This window comes from Rutidosis leptorrhynchoides, chromosome 9, assembly GCF_046630445.1.
Source record: "Rutidosis leptorrhynchoides isolate AG116_Rl617_1_P2 chromosome 9, CSIRO_AGI_Rlap_v1, whole genome shotgun sequence".
Taxonomy (NCBI): Eukaryota; Viridiplantae; Streptophyta; class Magnoliopsida; order Asterales; family Asteraceae; genus Rutidosis; species Rutidosis leptorrhynchoides.
The window spans coordinates 112,292,895-112,314,094 of NC_092341.1; the positions used below are offsets into that span (position 1 = coordinate 112,292,895).

The following is a 21,200-nucleotide window of genomic DNA, read 5'->3' on the forward strand; positions in this document are numbered from 1 at the left end:
CCGCTCGTTCTGACCGACAATCATCCTGGAGTAATAAGTCAACGAACTTCGCGCTCGAATAATCAATTCGGAGAATATGGTGCAAAATGTACCAGCTTCAACAACATCACCGGCACCAACAGTACCATCAATAACAGCACCAGTACCATCAACAATCCATGCTTCAATATCATCACCTGTACTTTGAGTATGATCTTCGTTCTACGTATCGTTCTACCTTATTTATCTTCGTTCGACATGGCGAATATGTAATCTCTAAAGTTTTAGAGATTATTTATTCTAGTTCCAACCGAAAAGCAAATGAGTTTAATATCATATTAACTCATTAAATCCATGAATACATCTGAAGAAAATATATATGTATATATGTTTTCATAAAGATTGTAATTAAAAATTCTCTTGTACAAACTGTTAATGGTGAAAATATTTTAACGGTTAGGTAATACCCGAGAAATATTTAGATTTCACATTAATAAGTTACTTTGTACATTCTTCGAATCTGATTCAACAGTCATTTACCATCCTACTTACATCCATCGATATAAGTATCCGTTCACCGCAGAATAAACCTTTTCATTCAATTTTATATTTGGATTTTTATCTATCAGAATCCAACAAGTGGCATAATGAAGAAAACATTGGACAAAAATAAAAATTTGTTAGAAACAAACAAATTAACCATGAGAAAATTTGTTAAGAATAAACGCTAACAAAATCTTAGCTAACTGTTCCTAGCTAACTGTTAATTCCATATTACCTTTTAATTATCGCAATTTATTTATCGCAGTATATTTATCGCAATTTATATTCTCGCAATTTTATTTATCGTCATTAAATTTCTGTTATTTACTTTACGCACTTTATTTATCGTTATTTAATTTTCTGTTATTTATTTTATGCACTTTAAATATCAGGACACGTATACAAGGTTTTGACATATCATATTGACGCATCTATATATATTATTTGGAATAACCATAGACACTCTATATGCAGTAATGATCGAGTTCTCTATACAGGGTTGGGGTTAATTCCATAATAATATATATACTTTGAGTTGTGATCGAGTCTGAGACATGTACTCGGGTCACGATACGTATTAATTAATTCAAATATTATAAACTATATATATGAATTATTGAGTTAGTGACTGTGGACTGCAAGCTGTGGACTACCAAGATTGGACAATTAAAATGAATTAAAATATTGATTATAATATATGAAACTAAAAAAAAAAAAAAAATCTTCAAGTTGCCACTTGATTTCATCTTAAATCTCATTTGTATCTTGACGATTACAATCGGCGTTCAAACCTTTCATGATTCTTGAAAACACCTTAATCTAGAGGATGAATCAACCGCACTTCATCTACGGAAGGAAAGGTTTATGCATATAGTTATGCACCTGAGAAACTCTCGGCAACTGAGTAAAAGTTTAACACGTAGCCGCATCAGATCCTTTGGAATTTATTAGCAAAAATAACTTTGCGATCCCTTTCCAAAGTAGCCAATTTTGTCACAGCTCCAGCAAGTCAACTTCGACTTTTCATTCAAAGTAGCCTTACTATAATCCTGATATATACAATTACCCTTTTTATAACGGAGAATTCTTTTATATTCCACCATATTACCAGAAGACGTACCAGCATCCTCGTTGTTTTTTTTGGCTTAAATCTCTCTGACAAATCATTATATTTATTCATTGAAACCCTATCATATACTCTTCCGCATCTTGTAACGAGAACTGCCATACCAATTACTGGGAATCAGCAAATTTGTATTTTGAGTCTCGCAACGTTTCCACATCAACAGTTATATGTATCCATATAACATTTATCTCTTAGAACTATGATCTTCCATTCTGAAATTCAGAAAAGCACCCAGTCTGTGAATTAATGCTCTAAATTTTGAAAAGTTGAATGAAGCAACAAAAACTATGGATGATTTTAACAGTCAAAAGTTTGAAAAAAAAAGATACGTTGGAAAAGCTCAAAAGGAAGTTTGGTACTGAAAAACGAATTGAGCAAACCATGAAGGAGACTCTGAGCAAATCACAAGGACTAAACTTGTACATAAAGAACCCTGATGATTCTAATTCTGATGAAGTCTTTAGTGAATATCTTGCTCCTTATTTATTCTAAATCCTTGCGAAAGAATTTTCTTCATCAACATTCGATCTCAAAAATTCTGAAAATATCTTTGATATTTCCGAGAATATTTTCATAACAATTCTTATCTGAAATCATTAATCTCTTCGTGCTATCAGTGTTACATCATATAGAAACTGTTAGTTTCTATATTTTGTAAACTTTCGAGCTTGAAATATGAATGTTATTGAAGTAATGTTGGGAACTGATGCATGAGTTAGTATAATATAATGACACTTGATCAACGTGATTATATTACAGTAAGTCATGCTGAGTTTCTAATGGAACGTGATGATTCACAGATCATAACGTCATCATGTGCCATGTTACACGACTCTTACATTCTACCCAATCTCCAAGTATATCAAGAACATATATTCTTAATAGTTCTATCTTTTCAGATATTCTAGTAATTTGAAAAATCAAGATCGTGCCATTACGATTTCCTTCTAGAACATTAACTATGTTCATTTCAAAATCCATATCTACGAATTCCGGACCATTATTCGCTTGACTTGAAGTCGGGAAGAGGAGACGAAAGTATGGAACTCTTGAATATAAAGAAAATATAAAGCTCGACAACACCACATAAATTACAAACCGTGCATATCAATACGTATTGCCACGTAAAGGCACGGGAAAATTAAAAACACTATAACCCCAAGATAATAGTAGAAGTAAATATAATCCTCCGGTGGTAGATGAAAGAGAAGAATGACAGATATGAAAGTTAAGAGTATATCAAGGATCAGAACTGGATGGAGCATATTAATGAATGCTTTAAAAATATGAATCAGGGGAGAAAGAATGGAAGGTGTGAGCTGTGAAAATAAGGAAACGAAGGGAGTGGATTTATAGTAAAATATCCGACAGAGCAATCGAAACAGATTATAGAATTTAATCAAAGAAGATCTGATTTCCGATATCGCCGAAGAACCAAATCTTATTACGAAGATTTTCTTTAAATCCCATGAATTCCGGAAATCAATCATAACTACGTCATCAGTTCCCTCTCTTGCGATAGCTTCGATTATACTCTTCGCGTAATCAAATTTTTTTTTACCTATATTACTCACTGATGATAAAACTCTAATTTCTAGCTCGGATACGTCATGAAAACATACTTATTGTCAGCCATGACCATTCCACTCAAATTTCGGGACGAAATTTCTTTAACGGGTAGGTACTGTGACGACCCGAAAATTTTCGACCAAATTTAAACTTAATCTTTATATGATTTCGACACGATAAGCAAAGTCTGTAAAGTTGAGTCTCGAAAAATTTTGGAACTATGTTCATGTATTCAATTACCCTTCGACTGTTCCGACGATTCACGAATAACTATTTGTAAATATATTTTGAGATTTCTAACTTAATGGTTTTGAAACAATATATATATGTAACATTTAACGACGTTATAATTCTTAAGTTAAAATGTAATCATATATAATGTATTATGAGTATTAATACATGTTTAAAAGTATTGAATACTTATACTCAACAAATATAGCTATACTCAAATTCCCATTCTATTTTATCAAGAATTATACTCGTACATATACGGTATTTATACTGGTATTATACACAGCTTCCATACGTAAATACTAATGGTTTATACCAATAATGAAACATCATTTTCAGCTTTTAAATGATTAGAAACATGTTTAAACCAAGTTTAACTTCTAGTATGCATTATTAAGCTAGATTCCAAGTATAAAAAAAAATATAATAATAATAAATAAATAAACTCCTCGGTTAGTGAAAATTCAAGAAATGCCATTCTTGACTTTTGGAAACCCGACAATTGATTTGATTCAATTGTTTTGTACATTTAGACTTCTTTAACTGTTAGAATTTAGATGTCTAATTTAATCATAGATTTGAACCCTCATATAAGAAATTTGGTCACAACTGTAAGTTACAAAATCACCTATGTTACTTTTAAACGTTCTTACCTAATAATACAATTAACGATTAGTTAACAAAAAAAAAAATAACTATTAGTAATATGTAATTTCAAATTTTATTAGTTAACGGAAAATCTTTTAGTCCCAATATTATTATAATTCATCTTAAACAATTAAGGGATAATAAAATATCAATATTGAAAAGTAAGTTGTTGTAGGTGATAATGATCATATTATTTTGGATATGATTTTTTTACTCTGTATTATCTATAAAATATAAATATTACGAGTACTATTAATTATTGTTATTAATTAAAGTGCATACATCCCAACACTTTATTTGGTATAATATCTATCATCAATATGGAGTAGTTATAAACTTATCAAGATATCTTACTATTATTACTCCCCCGTTCCACTACAAGTGTCCACTTACTCTTTGCACAAGGTTTTAGGAAATTCCACTAACTTCATTCTCCACCAATTAGAAATCTTCTCTTTTCGGAATAATCTATTATCATTGGTTGAAACATCAAGTGGACATTTAAAATGGGACAGTCCAAAATAAAAAGGTGGACACTTAATATGGTAGTATAAAATAAACATAATAATAAAAATTAACAATATCGTAGCCTTAGGACACCTGGACTTATTTGAATTAGTCAAATTAACAGAGCTCCTTTTTGTCTCTTACAAGACCCCATATCCCACACCCATATCCCACCTAAATATTTTATATTTATATTTTACTCCATGTATGTATTATCATCTATATATGGTGTAACCTCTGTTCTTATTCACCTCACAACCTACCTATTTTAACTATCGTGAGTTTCATTTGCCCCTCTTACTCTTTACATTTTTGGGCTGAGAATACATGCAAATGCTTTATTAACTGTTTTACAATGCGTGAGTTTCATTTGAATCCCTTTTACTCTTTACATTTTTGGGACTGAGAATACATGCAAATGCTTTATTAACTGTTTTACAATAATTATATGCGTGAGTTTCATTATTCCCTTTTTAAATGCTTTTGCAATATATATTTTTGGGACTGAGAATACATGCGCTATTTTTATAACTGTTTTACGAAATAGACACAAGTAATCGAAACTACATTATATGGTTGAATTATCGAAATCGAATATGCCCCTTTTTATATAGTCTGGTAATCTAAGAATTAGGGAACAGAAACCCTAATTGACGCGAATCCTAAAGATAGATCTATCGGGTCCAACAAGCCCCATCCAAAGTACCGGATGCTTTTGTACTTCGAAATTTATATCATGTCCGAAGCAGGATCCCGGAATGATGGGGATATTCTTATATACAATTTGTGAATGTCGGTTATCAGGTGTTCAATCCATATGAATGATATTTTTGTCTCTATGCATGGGACGTATGTTTACGAGAAATGGAAATATGAAATATTGTGGTCTATTAAAATTATGAAATGATTATTTATGTTAAACTAATGAACTCACCAACCTTTTGGTTGACACTTTAAAGCATGTTTATTCTCAGGTACGAAAGAAATCTTCCGCTGTGCATTTGCTCATTTTAACGATATTACTTGGAGTCATTCATGACATATTTCAAAAGACGTTGCATTCGAGTCGTTGAGTTCATCAAGATTATTATTTAGTCAATTATACTTAGATATTATGAAATGGTATGCATGCCGTCAACTTTCGATGAAATGAAAGATTGTCTTTTCAAAAACGAATGCAATGTTTGTAAAATGTATCATATAGAGGTCAAGTACCTCGCGATGTAATTAACTGTTATGAATCGTTTATAGTCGATATGGACTTCGTCCGGATGGATTAGGACGGGGCGTTTCATGAAATACTAGATATATAGTTTGGGTTGCCTTATAAATCAGATAAACAAGACAGAGGGAATGGTTAAGTGTATTTGCGGGTGAGCGGAAGGTCTCTAGTTCAAACCCGGTTCAGGGCATATTTTTTTAGAAAGGCTTTGGAAGGTAGATTTCATTACCAAAATTATTATTATTAGTAGTATTGTGATTATTATTATTATGGTTATTTTTAGAACACTTATTATTACTAATACAAGTATTATTATAAAGACTATAATTTATTATTATAATTATGATTATGATTATTATTATTATTATGAGAATAATACAAATTATTATTATTTTCATTAATATTAGTACTTGTAACATTTTATAATTGTTAGTGTTATTATTATCATCCACATAGGTATTATTATTAGTATTATCATCATTATTATTAATATTACAAAGTATCATTAATAGACTTATCATTTAAACATTAATATTAGTGATATTGTATAATTACTGAAAATTTCTATTAAAATTATTAAAAATTACCATTATTATTATTAGTATTATTTTTTACTAAAACTATCATTATTATTGATATCAGTATTATCTATGTCATTATCATTAAAATAATTACGATTATGAAAAATAAAGGTTTTAAAGATGTTATTAAAATTATAAACATAAAAATAAAGATTTTATATATAAATATATATTTAATACACATAACTTAACTATACTAATATATCTATATATATAATGAAAATATATATAATGAACCTATTAGTCTACCATATATATAAATTACATCACTAATAAAAATATAAATAAATATATTTGTTCCATTACAAGTATATGTCTTAATAGATATATGAATGATATAGGTTCGTGAATCCGAGGCCAACCCTGCATTGTTCAATATAGTCATATGTATTTTTACTACAAAATACATTAGGTGAGTTTCATTTGCTCCCTTTTACTCTTTATATTTTTGAGCTGAGAATACATGCGAAATTTTTATAAATATTTTACGAAATAGACACAAGTAATCGAAACTACATTATATGGTTGAATTATCGAAATCGAATATGCCCCTTTTTAATTAAGTCTGGTAATCTAAGAATTAGGGAACAGACACCTTAATTGACGCGAATCCTAAAGATAGATCTATCGGTCCCAACAAGCCCCATCCAAAGTACCGGATGCTTTAGTACTTCGAAATTTATATCATGTTCGAAGGAGGATCCTGGAATGATGGGGATATTCTTATATGCATATTGTGAATGTCGGTTACCAGGTGTTCAATCCATATGAATGATATTTTTGTCTCTATATATGGGACGTATATTTGTGAGAACTGAAAATGAAATCTTGTGGTCTATTAAAATGATGGAAATGATTATTTATGTTAAACTAATGAACTCACCAACCTTTTGATTGACACTTTAAAGCATGTTTATTCTCAGGTATGAAAGAAATCTTCCGCTGTGCATTAGCTCATTTTAAGGATATTACTTGAAGTCATTCATGGTATATTTTAAAAGACGTTGCATTCGAGTCATTGAGTTCATTAAGATTATTATTAAGTCAATTATAGTTGGATATATTTTGAAATGGTATGCATGTCGTCAACATTCGATGTAAATAAAAGGTTGTCTTTTAAAAACGAATGCAATGTTTGTAAAATGTATCATATAGAGGTCAAGTACCTCGCGATGTAACCAACTATTGTGAATTGTTTGTAATCGATATGGACATTGTCCGGATGGATTAGGACGGGTCATGAAATTAAGCAATCAAACTTGTTAGGACTTGATTAATTGAAATAGGTTTCATATAGACAATTGATCACCCAAGTTGACCGGTGATTCACGAACGTTAAAACTTGTAAAAACTATATGATGACATATATATGATTATATATATAGTTAACATGATATTATTATAAGTAAGTATCTCATTGGGTATTTTAACAATGAGTTATATACATAAAATTGTGTTTATTGAATTAAGAAACTCGAAACGATATATATAACGATTATCGTTATAACAACGTCTTACTAATTACATATGAATCATATTAAGATACACTATGTTTAATCATGAAAAATGATAAGTAAACATGTCATTAAGTGTATTAACAATGAATTACATATGTAAAAACAAGACTACTAACTTAATGATTTCGAAACGAGACATATATGTAACGATTATCGTTGTAACAACATTTAACTGTATATATATCATACTAAGATATATTAATATATCATAATATCATGATAATGTAATAATTTAATATCTCTTTAGATATAATAAACAATGGGTTAACAACATTTAACAAGATCGTTAACCTAAAGGTTTCAAAACAACATTTACATCTAACGACTAACGATAACTTAACGACTCAGTTAAAATGTATATACATGTAGTGTTTTAATATGTATTCATACACTTTTTAAAGACTTCAAGACACTTATCAAAATACTTCTACTTAACAAAAATGCTTACAATTACATCCTCGTTCAGTTTCATCAACAATTCTACTCGTATGCACCCGTATTCGTACTCGTACAATACACAGCTTTTAGACGTATGTACTATTAGCATATACACTCCAATAATCAGCTCTTAGCAGCCCATGTGAGTCACCTAACACATGTGGGAACCATCATTTGGCAACTAGCATGAAATATCTAATAAAATTACAAAAATATCAGTAATCATTCATGACTTATTTACATGTAAACAAAATTACACATCCTTTATATCTAATCCATATACCAACGACCAAAAACACCTACAAACACTTTCATTCTTCAATTTTCTTCATCTAATTAATCTCTCTCAGGTTCTATCTTCAAGTTCTAAGTGTTCTTCATAAATTCTATAAGTTCTAGTTTCATAAAATCAAGAATACTTCCAAGTTTGCTAGCTTACTTCCAATCTTGTAAAGTGATCATCCAACCTCAAGAAATCTTTCTTATTTACAGTAAGATATCTTTTTAATACAAGGTAATACTCATATTCAAACTTTGGTTCAATTTCTATAACTATAACAATCTTATTTCGAGTGATGATCTTACTTGAACTTGTTTTTGTGTCTGATTCTGCTTCAAGAACTTTCAAGCCATCCAAGGATCCTTTGAAGCTAGATCCATTTGTCTCTTTTCTAGTAGGTTTATCCACAAAACTTGAGGTAGTAATGATGTTCATAACATCATTCGATTCATACATATAAAGCTATCTTATTCGAAGGTTTAAACTTGAAATCACTAGAACATAGTTTAGTTAATTCTAAACTTGTTCGCAAACAAAAGTTAATCCTTCTAACTTGACTTTTAAAATCAACTAAACACGTGTTCTATATCTATATGATATGCTAACTTAATGATTTAAAACCTGGAAACACGAAAAACACAGTAAAACTGGACATACGCCGTCGTAGTAACACCGCGGGATGTTTTGGGTTTGATAATTAAAAACTATGATAAACTTTGATTTAAAAGTTGTTCTTATAGGAAAATGATTTTTCTTATGAACATGAAACTATATCCAAAAATCATGGTTAAACTCAAAGTGGAAGTATGTTTTTCAAAATGGTCATCAAGACGTCGTTCTTTCAACTGAAATGACTACCTCTTACAAAAATGACTTGTAACTTATATTTCCGACTATAAACCTATACTTTTTCTATTTAGATTCATAAAATAGAGTTCAATATGAAACCATAGCAATTTGATTCACTCAAAACGGATTTAAAACGAAGAAGTTATGGGTAAAACAAGATTGGATATTTTTGCTTGTTGTAGCTACGTGAAAATTGTTAACAAATTTATATTAATCATATCCTAGCTAACTTATATTGTATTATACATGTATTCTAATATATTATGTAATCTTGGGATACCATAGACACGTATACAAATGTTTTGACATATCATATCGACCCATGTATATATATTATTTGGAACAACCATAGACACTCGATATGCAGTAATGTTGGAGTTAGCTATACAGGGTTGAGGTTGATTCCAAAAATATATATACTTTGAGTTGTGATCTAGCCTGAGACGTGTATACACTGGGTCGTGGATTGATTCAAGATAATATATATCAATTTATTTCTGTACATCTAATTGTGGACAACTAGTTGTAGGTTACTAACGAGGACAGCTGACTTAATAAACTTAAAACATTAAAACATATTAAAAATGTTATAAATATATTTTGAACATACTTTGATATATATGTACATATTTGTTATAGGTTCGTGAATCGACTAGTGGCCAAGTCTTACTTCCCGACGAAGTAAAAATCTGTAAAAGTGAGTTATAGTCCCACTTTTAAAATCTAATAATTTGGGATGAGAATACATGCAGTTTTATAAATGTTTTACGAAATAGACACAAGTAATTGAAACTAATTATATGGGTGAATGATCGAAGCCGAATATGCCCCTTTTGCTTGGTAACCTAAGAATTAGTAAACCGATCTACTAATTGACGCGAATCCTAAAGATAGATCTATTGGGCCTAACGAACCCCATCCAAAGTACCGGATGCTTTAGTACTTCGAATTCGTTTTTATCATATCCGAAGGATTTCCCGGAATAATAGGGGATATTCTTATGCATATTGGTGAGTTATAGGTTTAACCTATATATTATCAAATCATAATAATAGACCACAAGATTTCATATTTCAATATACATCCCATACATAGAGATAAAAATCATTCATATGGTGAACACCTGGTAACCGACATTAACAAGATTACATCGTGTACACAAAATATTTAGAAACATAAACCCACAAGCTCTGAACTAAAACAACACCAATTTGAGCAATTTTGACACCAAAATGACTTTTAATAAATACCTAACCAAAACACCCAATTTGACACTGATTTGGACATGAAATTCCACAAATCTTACCTTGATAGATTCACAACGACACAAGGAATAAATTTCTTAAAACATTTAAAGACCAAATCGAGATTCAAGGATTTAGGGTTTGAGAAGTTAGGTGCGTGAGGGTTTAGGTGATGTTTCTAGAAAATGTTAGAAATGGGCAGTCAACATACACTTAATTGTGTTTTATCACAATACCCCACTACACACGGGTATTTACAAATTATCTTAAATATATCGTACTTCGTTAGGCAGCTCTAACAGAGTCCAAAGTAAATAAACAAACCAGTTTTGTGACCCTTGTCAAAAACTGGGTTCAACCAAATAATAAAATAACACTAAACATATAATTAAAATAAAGGCACTTAAGACAAAACACAACCCTAAGGGCAAAATAGTCCATTTACAACTAGCCCGGATTTCAGTCTGTTACATTTTTGTTTCATTCATCATCATTTCATTTAGAAATTACAAATAAACGCCTGATTGTTGAACTATTTACATTCAAAGCTAAATTATTTTATTAACAGACAATAAACATGAACATATAAATAACATATATATTATGATTTGAAAACACTATTTAAAAGCTAGAGGAGGCACGAGAAATAAGTTGTTCTTCCTGTGGATCAACGCTCCACTGCTCTCACTCATATCCAGATCTTTAGGTTTTTCACCACTCGGCGGAGCAAGATCAAACTTATAAACCAAATTAGCAAGAGTAATCTCATTAATTGCTTTCGAATAGTGAATACCAGGACAACCTCTCCTTCCGGTACCAAAGGGGATCAACTCAAAATAAGCCCCATAATAATCAATAGGACTACTCAAGAACCTTTCTGGCTTAAAGACCTCAGGTTCATCCCACAGCGTAGGATCTCTTCCAATTGCCCATGTGTTGATAAATACTTTCGTTCCACATTTGATTTCATATCCCATTAAGTTCAAATCTTGAGTTAATTCTCTAGGAATGAGTGGAGGTGAAGGATGTAGTCGCATAGTCTCTTTGAAAACAGCATTCAGATATTCCAATTTCGCTAAGTCCTCGTCAGTAACGTTTGGTTTACCTTGAGCATATTCTCTTACCTCTTCTTGTAGTTTTTTCATTGTTTTAGGATTTTGTACTAGTTCACTCAATGCCCACTCGAGTACTGAGAATGTCTGAATCGTTCCAGCAAGAAATATGTCCTACGAGAAAATAATAATGAAGAAGAAAAGTAGTTATGCATTTATAGAAACGGATTTTTTTATATACCATACACAAACTTTTTCTGTAGGTGCCTAGTTTGTACATACAAATAAGCCATCCCAAACACAACAACATTGCTTTTAATACGAGCAAATAAGCAATTTTGATAAGGGTGTTTGAGATTTGCCAATTTGTTGAATAAATAAGGAGTTTTCACTAGAATAAACAATCCCAATCACCTGTAAAACTATATTATTGATCCTCATAAACGAATTTAATCATTGGTTTAGATATAGTATTTTTTAAAAATCATAAGATGGTATATGGTATAAGAAAATATTACCAAAAATAGACCTTTGATGTCGTCTCTTTCAAAAAGAAAGCTAGTAGTGTCGTCATTTTCTTTATTTTTGAGCAAAACATCAATGAAGCACTGCTCTTCATCAATCTCACAACTCTTATCACTATCATACTCTCTTCTCTTCTTACACAAGTGTTCCTCAATAACACCATCAAGAAACTTATCAACCTTTTTATGGTGATTCTCCATTGTACTATCCAAACCTCTTAACTTATCAATCCATGATAAACTTGGCATATAATCCACAAACCTAAAAAGACCGATCATTACAACTGAAAGTTCTATCAAGTCCTTAACCTTTTTCCTCTCAAATTTCCTCCCTATAGCTACTCTGCAAAAAACGTTATTAGTATGCAAAATCATCAACTCGCTAAAATTAACTAATGAACCACAACTCTCTTTAATTATGTCCATCATAAGTGTCACCTCTTCTTCTCTCACTTTTTGATATGACGAAACTTTGTTGTGACTTAAAAGGTGATGGACAAGAATTCTTTTTGCGTGCCTCCAATGTTCTCCGTAAGGAGAAAAAGTTAAATCCTTAAAATTGTAAGTAATTTTGCCTAAATTAGTGGATTTAAGTCTATCTAGAAACATTGGTTCATGGTTCTTCAAAATTTCGCGAGCTGCATTTGCAGAAGAGGCTATAAGCACGGGTACACATCCTAGATGCAAAAGCATGACTGGACCATGTTTTTTTGCCAATATACTCAATGAACGTTGATTGCCCGAAAGTTGGTGTAAGTTTCCGATTATTGGAAGTTTCCATGGTGATGGTGGCCGATTTTCGTGTTTTTGAGAAGAATGTGTAGTACGCTTATGATGAATTAATTTGATAACTAATAGAATTAAAAATGGTAAAACAGAAGAGACTATAAACTTGAAAAGAAACATTGTTGTTGATTGTATAGGTGAGCAAAGAATATAAAAATGAGATAAAATAGATGGTGTAAGAGTGGTGTACTATATAGTATGTAGATGTATCGGTATATATAGACTTGGACCTCGTGGGAATGTTACTAATTTCATTAGACATCTCAAATCTCCAAAACTGGGCTACTGAAGGATGAACTTGTCATTTTAACATCACGTTAGTTCCTTTGAAAAAGACTGATGAACGCTTCACTAGAATAGTTGTAGTCAACATTGCAGGCATGAACCCTCATATAATTATTATATTAGATATTAGAATTAGATTATTAGATGGATGGTACTTTTTAGCTAACACTGGCAATACACCAACATCATCCAATAAAATATAATATTTGAATATTTTATTATGGATGGTCCATGTGCTTTATAGTAAACGAGGATAGAGGTGGTTGTTGGAGGTGGATGGTGGTGGTGGTTGTTGGAGAGTGAATTGGGGGTGTTAGATTGGTAACCTAAACTCAATATGTTTAAATGGTGAAGTGGTGGTGATGGTGGCAGAAGTTGATGGTGGTATTAAAAAAAAATAATAAAAATAAAAAAAATTTGATATGAGAAAGAGTGAAGTCCTGGAAGGGGAAAACAAATGAGATTTTGGGTTGAACCATCGATTCACACAAAAAAAAGGGGGGGCAGCTACAGTATAACAGTGATGGGGTGGGGTTTAGCCAATGAGATTGCAGAGTTGACGACGCAAATTTGATGACGCAAATTAGTATGTAGTTAAATTATACTCCGTATTACTAGCTCTTATTTTTAGAAAATTATGTTGATCATCGTGAATAATACAAAATGCACACCATTCATCCCTTCCTTTTAACATCTGTTAAAATATTCACTAAATCTAATAAATTACATTACACGGAAAGTCCTTTCTTTCTCCACTAAAACGCAAGCTTCAATTCTCTGTGCCGTTTTTAACACCAACTTGAAATACGCAAATAACGGTTCTAGTTATTGAGTCGACAACAAGCGTCGATTAATTGGCGACTTGACTAACTCTTAGAGCCTAGAGTAAATTTCAGGCAGAATTTAAAACCTATGGAAATTTGATTTTACCATTTTCATGGCGTCTCAATTTTATTTTTAATTTTTAAATTTTTTTCCCTACTTATTAGCCGGAGGTCCACTCAGAAGCAATCTCTCTATCCGTTGAATAGAGATAGGGATGATCTTCTCCACTTTTGAGAGTGTTTTCACTCTGAGTGGAGAAATGACTTGTCTTTATTCGCGAATAGGGGAAAGATTGTCTACATCTCATCTCCCCCATACACCACTTATGTGGTATTGGGTTTTGTTGTTGTTGTTGAAATACACGAATATATATATATATATATATATATATATATATATATATATATATATATATATATATATATATATATATATATCATAACATAATATCTGAAAATGGAATGTGAAATTCAAAGTAAATAGAAATTTCATTTAATAAAAAAAAAGATTCAATATGTAACTTTGTTGAAAACATCACTAAACATAAGTAAGTTAAACAAAATGAAATCCAACATATGATTAAAGTAAAAAATTAAAATTTAATAAAAAGCAGCCAAGTCTTGAAGGATAAGTATGAGGTCTTCACCAAATATTTTCAATCCAAAGGCACTACCTGAAAAAAAATTCACATATAAGCATAAACGTACACGCAGTAAAAAAAATATTAATTATTAAAGTTTAACAAGGATATACCGAGAGTAAATTACACGGCCACACAATAGATCCACCAACAACATCTCCCATTATGTTAAACATGTCATATAGTCTTATCAAACTTTCATTTTTCTCAATTGCAACATGCACACTTATCTCACTCCATTTACGCCCAATCATTGTACCTCCAACAACCGTATTTTGATTTAAACTCCCAACCCAGTCCTTGGCTACCTTCTCGGTAGGGTCATGAAGGCTATGTAGAAACACCTCATATCCAACCTATGTTCCATTACACAAAAAAGATTTTTATTAATCTCTATGTTAATAGGGTGAAGAACAAGAGTATTTAAACAGAAACATACTTTTATAGGTGGACGGGTTACAATGAGACTCTCTGTTGATGCTAAAGATCGAATATTGGAATCAACGCTAGACCCTTTCTGTGCATGTAACTGCGTTTCTAGATGCTAAACTTTTAAAAGGACCCGTCCTAATCCAACTAGACGAATACATTACATTTGGTTACATCGCGAGGTACTTGATGTAGTGACTCGAACTTTTCCATGTTTATATATATTAATTGAGATTGATATTTACCTGATTAAATGTTTCCAACATGTTAAGCAATCAAACTTGTTAAGACTTGATTAATTGAAATATGTTTCATATAGACAATTGACCACCCAAGTTGACCGGCGATTCACGAACGTTAAAACTTGTAAAAACGACATGACGATATATATATGGATATACATATGGTTAACATGAGATTATGATAAGTAAGTATCTCCATAAGTATATTAACAATGAGTTATATACATATAAACAAGACTACTAACTTAAGGATTTCGAAACGAGACATATATGTAACGATTATCGTTGTAACGACATTTAAATGTATATATATCATATTAAGATATATTAATATATCATAATATCATGATAATATAATAATTTAACATCTCATTAGATATAATAAACAATGGGTTAACAACATTAATTGAGATCGTTAACTTAAAGGTTTCAAAACAACACTTACATGTAACGACTAACGATGACTTAACGACTCAGTTAAAATGTATATACATGTAGTGTATTTAGATGTATTAAAATACTTTTGGAAGACTTCAAGACATATATCAAAACACTCATACTTAACGAAAATGGTTACAGTTACTTTCCCATTCTTTTCTTTCATCAAGAATTCTAGTCGTATTCTTACCCGTATTATACACAGCTTCAAAACGTACTTACTATGGGTATATACCAATAGGAACTAGCATAGGATTCCACTCTTGATTATGTCATGTATGACTAATCAATTTTAACTTCTACCATGAGCTAGTCAACTAACTAGAACTCCTTTTAACCCCACTCACCACTCACCAATTACCACTCATCATTCACTCCATTTCACTTCCAATTCTCTTTCTAATTCTCTCTCAACACACACACACACACACACACACTATTATGAACGTATTTTTCCAGTAGTTAATCATCATCTTCATCAAAAATCACTTCAAGAATCAAGCTATAATCATCATAGGAAGAACACTTCAAGAACACTTCAAAAATCCCTTCAAGTTTACTAATTTACTTCCAAGCTTTCTAATCCATTCCAAGTAATCATCTAAGATCAAGAAACCTTTATTATATACAGTAGGTTATCTTTCTTATTCAAGGTAATAATCATATTCAAACTTTGATTCAATTTCTATAACTATAAACTATCTTAATTCGAGTAAAAATCTTACTTGAACTTGTTTTTGTGTCATGATCCTACTTCAAGAACTTTCAAGCCATCCAAGATCCTTTGAAGCTAGATCATTTCTTGTCACTTCCAGTATATTTTCCTACTAAACTTGAGGTAGTAATGATGTTCATAACATCATTCGATTCATATATATAAAACTATCTTATTCGAAGGTTTAAACTCGTAATCACTAGAACATAGTTTAGTTAATTCTAAACTTGTTCGCAAACAAAAATTAATCCTTCTAACTTGACTTTTAAAATTAACTAAACACATGTTCTATATCTATATGATATGCTAACTTAATGATTTAAAACCTGGAAACACGAAAAACACCGTAAAACCGGATTTACGCCGTCGTAGTAACACCGCGGGCCGTTTTGGGTTAATTAATTAAAAACTATGATAAACTTTGATTTAAAAGTTGTTATTCTGAGAAAATTATTTTTATTATGAACATGAAACTATATCCAAAAATTATGGTTAAACTCAAAGTGGAAGTATGTTTTCTAAAATGGTCATCTAGACGTCGTTCTTTCGACTGAAATGACTACCTTTACAAAAATGACTTGTAACTTATTTTTCCGACTATAAACCTATACTTTTTCTGTTTAGATTCATAAAATAGAGTTCAATATGAAACCATATCAATTTGATTCACTCAAAACGGATTTAAAATGAAGAAGTTATGGATAAAACAAGATTGGATAATTTTTCTCATTTTAGCTACGTGAAAATTGGTAACAAATCTATTCCAACCATAACTTAATCAACTTGTATTGTATATTATGTAATCTTGAGATACCATAGACACGTATACAATGTTTCGACCTATCATGTCGACACATCTATATATATTTCAGAACAACCATAGACACTCTATATGTGAATGTTGGAGTTAGCTATACAGGGTTGAGGTTGATTCCAAAATATATATAGTTTGAGTTGTGATCAATACTGAGATACGTATACACTGGGTCGTGGATTGATTCAAGATAATATTTATCGATTTATTTCTGTACATCTAACTGTGGACAACTAGTTGTAGGTTACTAACGAGGACAGCTGACTTAATAAACTTAAAACATCAAATATATTAAAAGTGTTGTAAATATATTTTGAACATACTTTAATATATATGTATATATTGTTATAGGTTCGTGAATCAACAGTGGCCAAGTCTTACTTCTCGACGAAGTAAAAAAATCTGTGAAAGTGAGTTATAGTCCCACTTTTAAAATCTAATATTTTTGGGATGAGAATACATGCAGATTTTATAAATGATTTACAAAATAGACACAAGTACGTGAAACTACATTCTATGGTTGAATTATCGAAATCGAATATGCCCCTTTTTATTAAGTCTGGTAATCTAAGAATTAGGGAACAGACACCCTAATTGACGCGAATCCTAAAGATAGATCTATTGGGCCTAACAAACCCCATCCAAAGTACCGGATGCTTTAGTACTTCGAAATTTATATCATATCCGAAGGGTGTCCCGGAATGATGGGGATATTCTTATATATGCATCTTGTTAATGTCGGTTACCAGGTGTTCACCATATGAATGATTTTTATCTCTATGTATGGGATGTGTATTGAAATATGAAATCTTGTGGTCTATTATTATGATTTGATATATATAGGTTAAACCTATAACTCACCAACATTTTTGTTGACGTTTAAAGCATGTTTATTCTCAGGTGAATATTAAGAGCTTCCGCTATTGCATACTAAAATAAGGACAAGATTTGGAGTCCATGTTTGTATGATATTGTGTAAAAACTGCATTCAAGAAACTGATTTCGATGTAACATATTTGTATTGTAAACCATTATGTAATGGTCGTGTGTAAACAGGATATTTTAGATTATCATTATTTGATAATCTACGTAAAGCTTTTTAAACCTTTATTTATGAAATAAAGGTTATGGTTTGTTTTAAAAATGAATGCAGTCTTTGAAAAACGTCTCATATAGAGGTCAAAACCTCGCAACGAAATCAATTAATATGGAACGTTTTTAATCAATAAGAACGGGACATTTCAGTTGGTATCCGAGCGTTGGTCTTAGAGAACCAGAATTTTGCATTAGTGTGTCTTATCGAGTTTGTTAGGATGCATTAGTGAGTCTAGACTTCGACCGTGTTTACTTGAAAAATGATTGCTTAACAAATTTTGTTGGAAACTATATATTTTTAACATGTGAATATTATGTGATATATTAATCTCTTAACGCGTTTGATATTATGTGATAGATGTCTACCTCTAGAACAAGTCCCATTGACTCACCTAATAATAATAAAGAGTCAAATGTAAATTGGAATAATTCGTGGACTGATTCACAAGTTCCCGAAGAGGAACCGGAAGAAGAGTCGGAACCAGAAGAAGAATCGGAACCGGAAGAAGAATCGGAACCGGATGAAGAAATAGAACCGGTGGGGGAAATAATAAAACGGTTAAGTAAAAGAAAATCCTCAACCAACCGACCAAGGTTAATTATGGTCAATGGTGTTTCCGCTAAGGAAGCAAAATATTGGGAGGATTACCAATTTTCCGATGAATCGGATTCTGACGAGAATTCCGATGATGTTATAGAAATTACCCCAACTGAATTTAAAAAGGCAAATGAAAATAATAAGGGAAATGGCATAAAAATAGAGAAATCTAATTCCAACCCCGATGAACTTTATATGTATCGTCAACCCCCGAAGTCCTTAAGTTGTAACAATGACCCGGGAACCTCTAAACCACCAGGTTTTTCTAAACCAATGTGGAAAACGACGGCTGGTATTAGGGGAACATCATATATCCCTAGAAACTTGGCAAAACGAACCAAAACCAAAGAAGAAGAAACAAGCGAGTCGGAATAAGATAGTTGTATTCGTGTGGTGTAATATATGTAATATAGTGTGCTTATGCTTTATGATATATGTAAAAATTGCTTGTATTAATAAGTATTTTTTTTATGAATCTAACTCTTGTCTATTTTACAGTATAAAAACACAAAATGGATAGACAACCCAATATTTTTAGAGACCTACCCGGAGACATGATTGATGAAATCTTGTCTAGAGTTGGTCAGAATTCTTCGGCACAACTATTTAAGGCGAGATCAGTTTGTAAGACATTCGAAGAACGTTCCAAGAGTGCCTTGATTTATAAAAGGCTTTCGTTCGAAAGATGGGGGATATCACATTGGGAAATCCATAAGTTACGATGTGTTTACTTTGACGCATATATTGCGGGGAACCCAAATGCTATTTTACGCAATGGGTTAAGAAATTATTTTGACTCAATATATCCGAATATTGGACTTCGTGATTTAGAAAAAGCGGCTAACATGCAACATAAAGAAGCATGTTATGCTTACGGATTAGTAATGTTCGCTTCTCACCAAAGTGAGAACAAGAACATCGGCCTACAACTATTAAACAAAACGTTCCCACAAGTGACGGAGTCGGTAATTGGGGTAAGAAATGAGGTTTTTAGATTGTTACGGGACTGTTGGACATTACGTAACCCTCGTCCCTTTGACGACGTTACAACACACTATCTTATCAACGGCCATAACGGTTATGTTCCACAAGACCAAGGATGGGAAGTAATCCTAGTAAAACCAGAATGCATGACTTGTTTCTGGACGTATGAATTACGTGTCTTTATTGCCTTTGCTGAACGATTTGTGTACTAGCTAGAATTATCTTGACAACCATCTTGTATCAAATTTATTGTGTGCTATATTTCATGCTATATGTAAAATAAGCGGTATTGTAAGTTTGTAAAATATTGTGTAAAAGTTTGAACGCGAAATATTATTATAATCAGTTTTTCATATAGAATTGTAGTAGTTGAATTGTATATTAGCTACTAAGTATGAACTTAACGGGTAGGTACTACCCGAATTTAAACTTATAAAACGCTAATATGAAGAAAAAGCTTTTATAAATGAGTTCATATTATGCTACGAAATACTATTAACTACTCTTAATATTCTGTATGATTAACTTGTTCCATTTGACTATTTTGAAGGAAATGGCACCGACTACTCGACACACCGTGAATATGAATGAAGAGAAATTCCGTACTTTTCTAGCTTCAAACATAGCCGCAGTACAGGCTGCGCTACATACCAACAATAACCTTGGATCTAGCAGTACAGGAAATCGTGTAGGATGCACCTACAAAGAATTCACTGCCTGCAAACCTTTGGAATTTGATGGAACCGAAGGACCGATCGGATTGAAACGATGGACCGAGAAGGTCGAATCGGTGTTTGCCATAAGTAAGTGTACTGAAGAGGACAAAGTAAAGTACGCTACCCATACCTTCACAGGTTCTGCGTTAACATGGTGGAATACCTATCTAGAGCAAGTGGGACAAGACGATGCGTACGCACTACCGTGGTCAGCATTCAAGCACTTGATGAACGAGAAGTACCGTCCCAGAACCGAGGTCAATAAGCTCAAGACAGAACTTAGAGGGTTACGAACCCAAGGATTTGATATTACCACGTACGAA

The 21,200-nt window shown here is 31.6% G+C and overlaps 1 protein-coding gene across 1 annotated transcript; it reads right to left on the reverse strand.

Moving 5' to 3' along the window:
- Positions 1 to 11,351: 11,351 nt before the first annotated feature.
- On the reverse strand, positions 11,352 to 13,216 carry LOC139868328 (cytochrome P450 Tp4149-like). Its single transcript, XM_071856661.1, has 2 exons — positions 12,305 to 13,216; positions 11,352 to 11,960 (listed from the first exon to the last, which is right to left on the reverse strand). Exons 1-2 carry the CDS (start codon positions 13,214 to 13,216, stop codon positions 11,352 to 11,354), a joined length of 1,521 nt encoding a protein of 506 aa, XP_071712762.1.
- Positions 13,217 to 21,200: the final 7,984 nt, after the last annotated feature.

Excerpts from the sequence above, each read along its gene's own strand:
- LOC139868328 (XM_071856661.1), bottom strand. The coding sequence starts at position 13,216 with ATGTTTCTTTTCAAGTTTATAGTCTCTTCTGTTTTACCATTTTTAATT. Across the intron at positions 11,961-12,304 it reads ACATCAAAGGTCTATTTTTG|GACATATTTCTTGCTGGAAC; the intron begins GTAATATTTTCT and ends ATTTTCTCGTAG.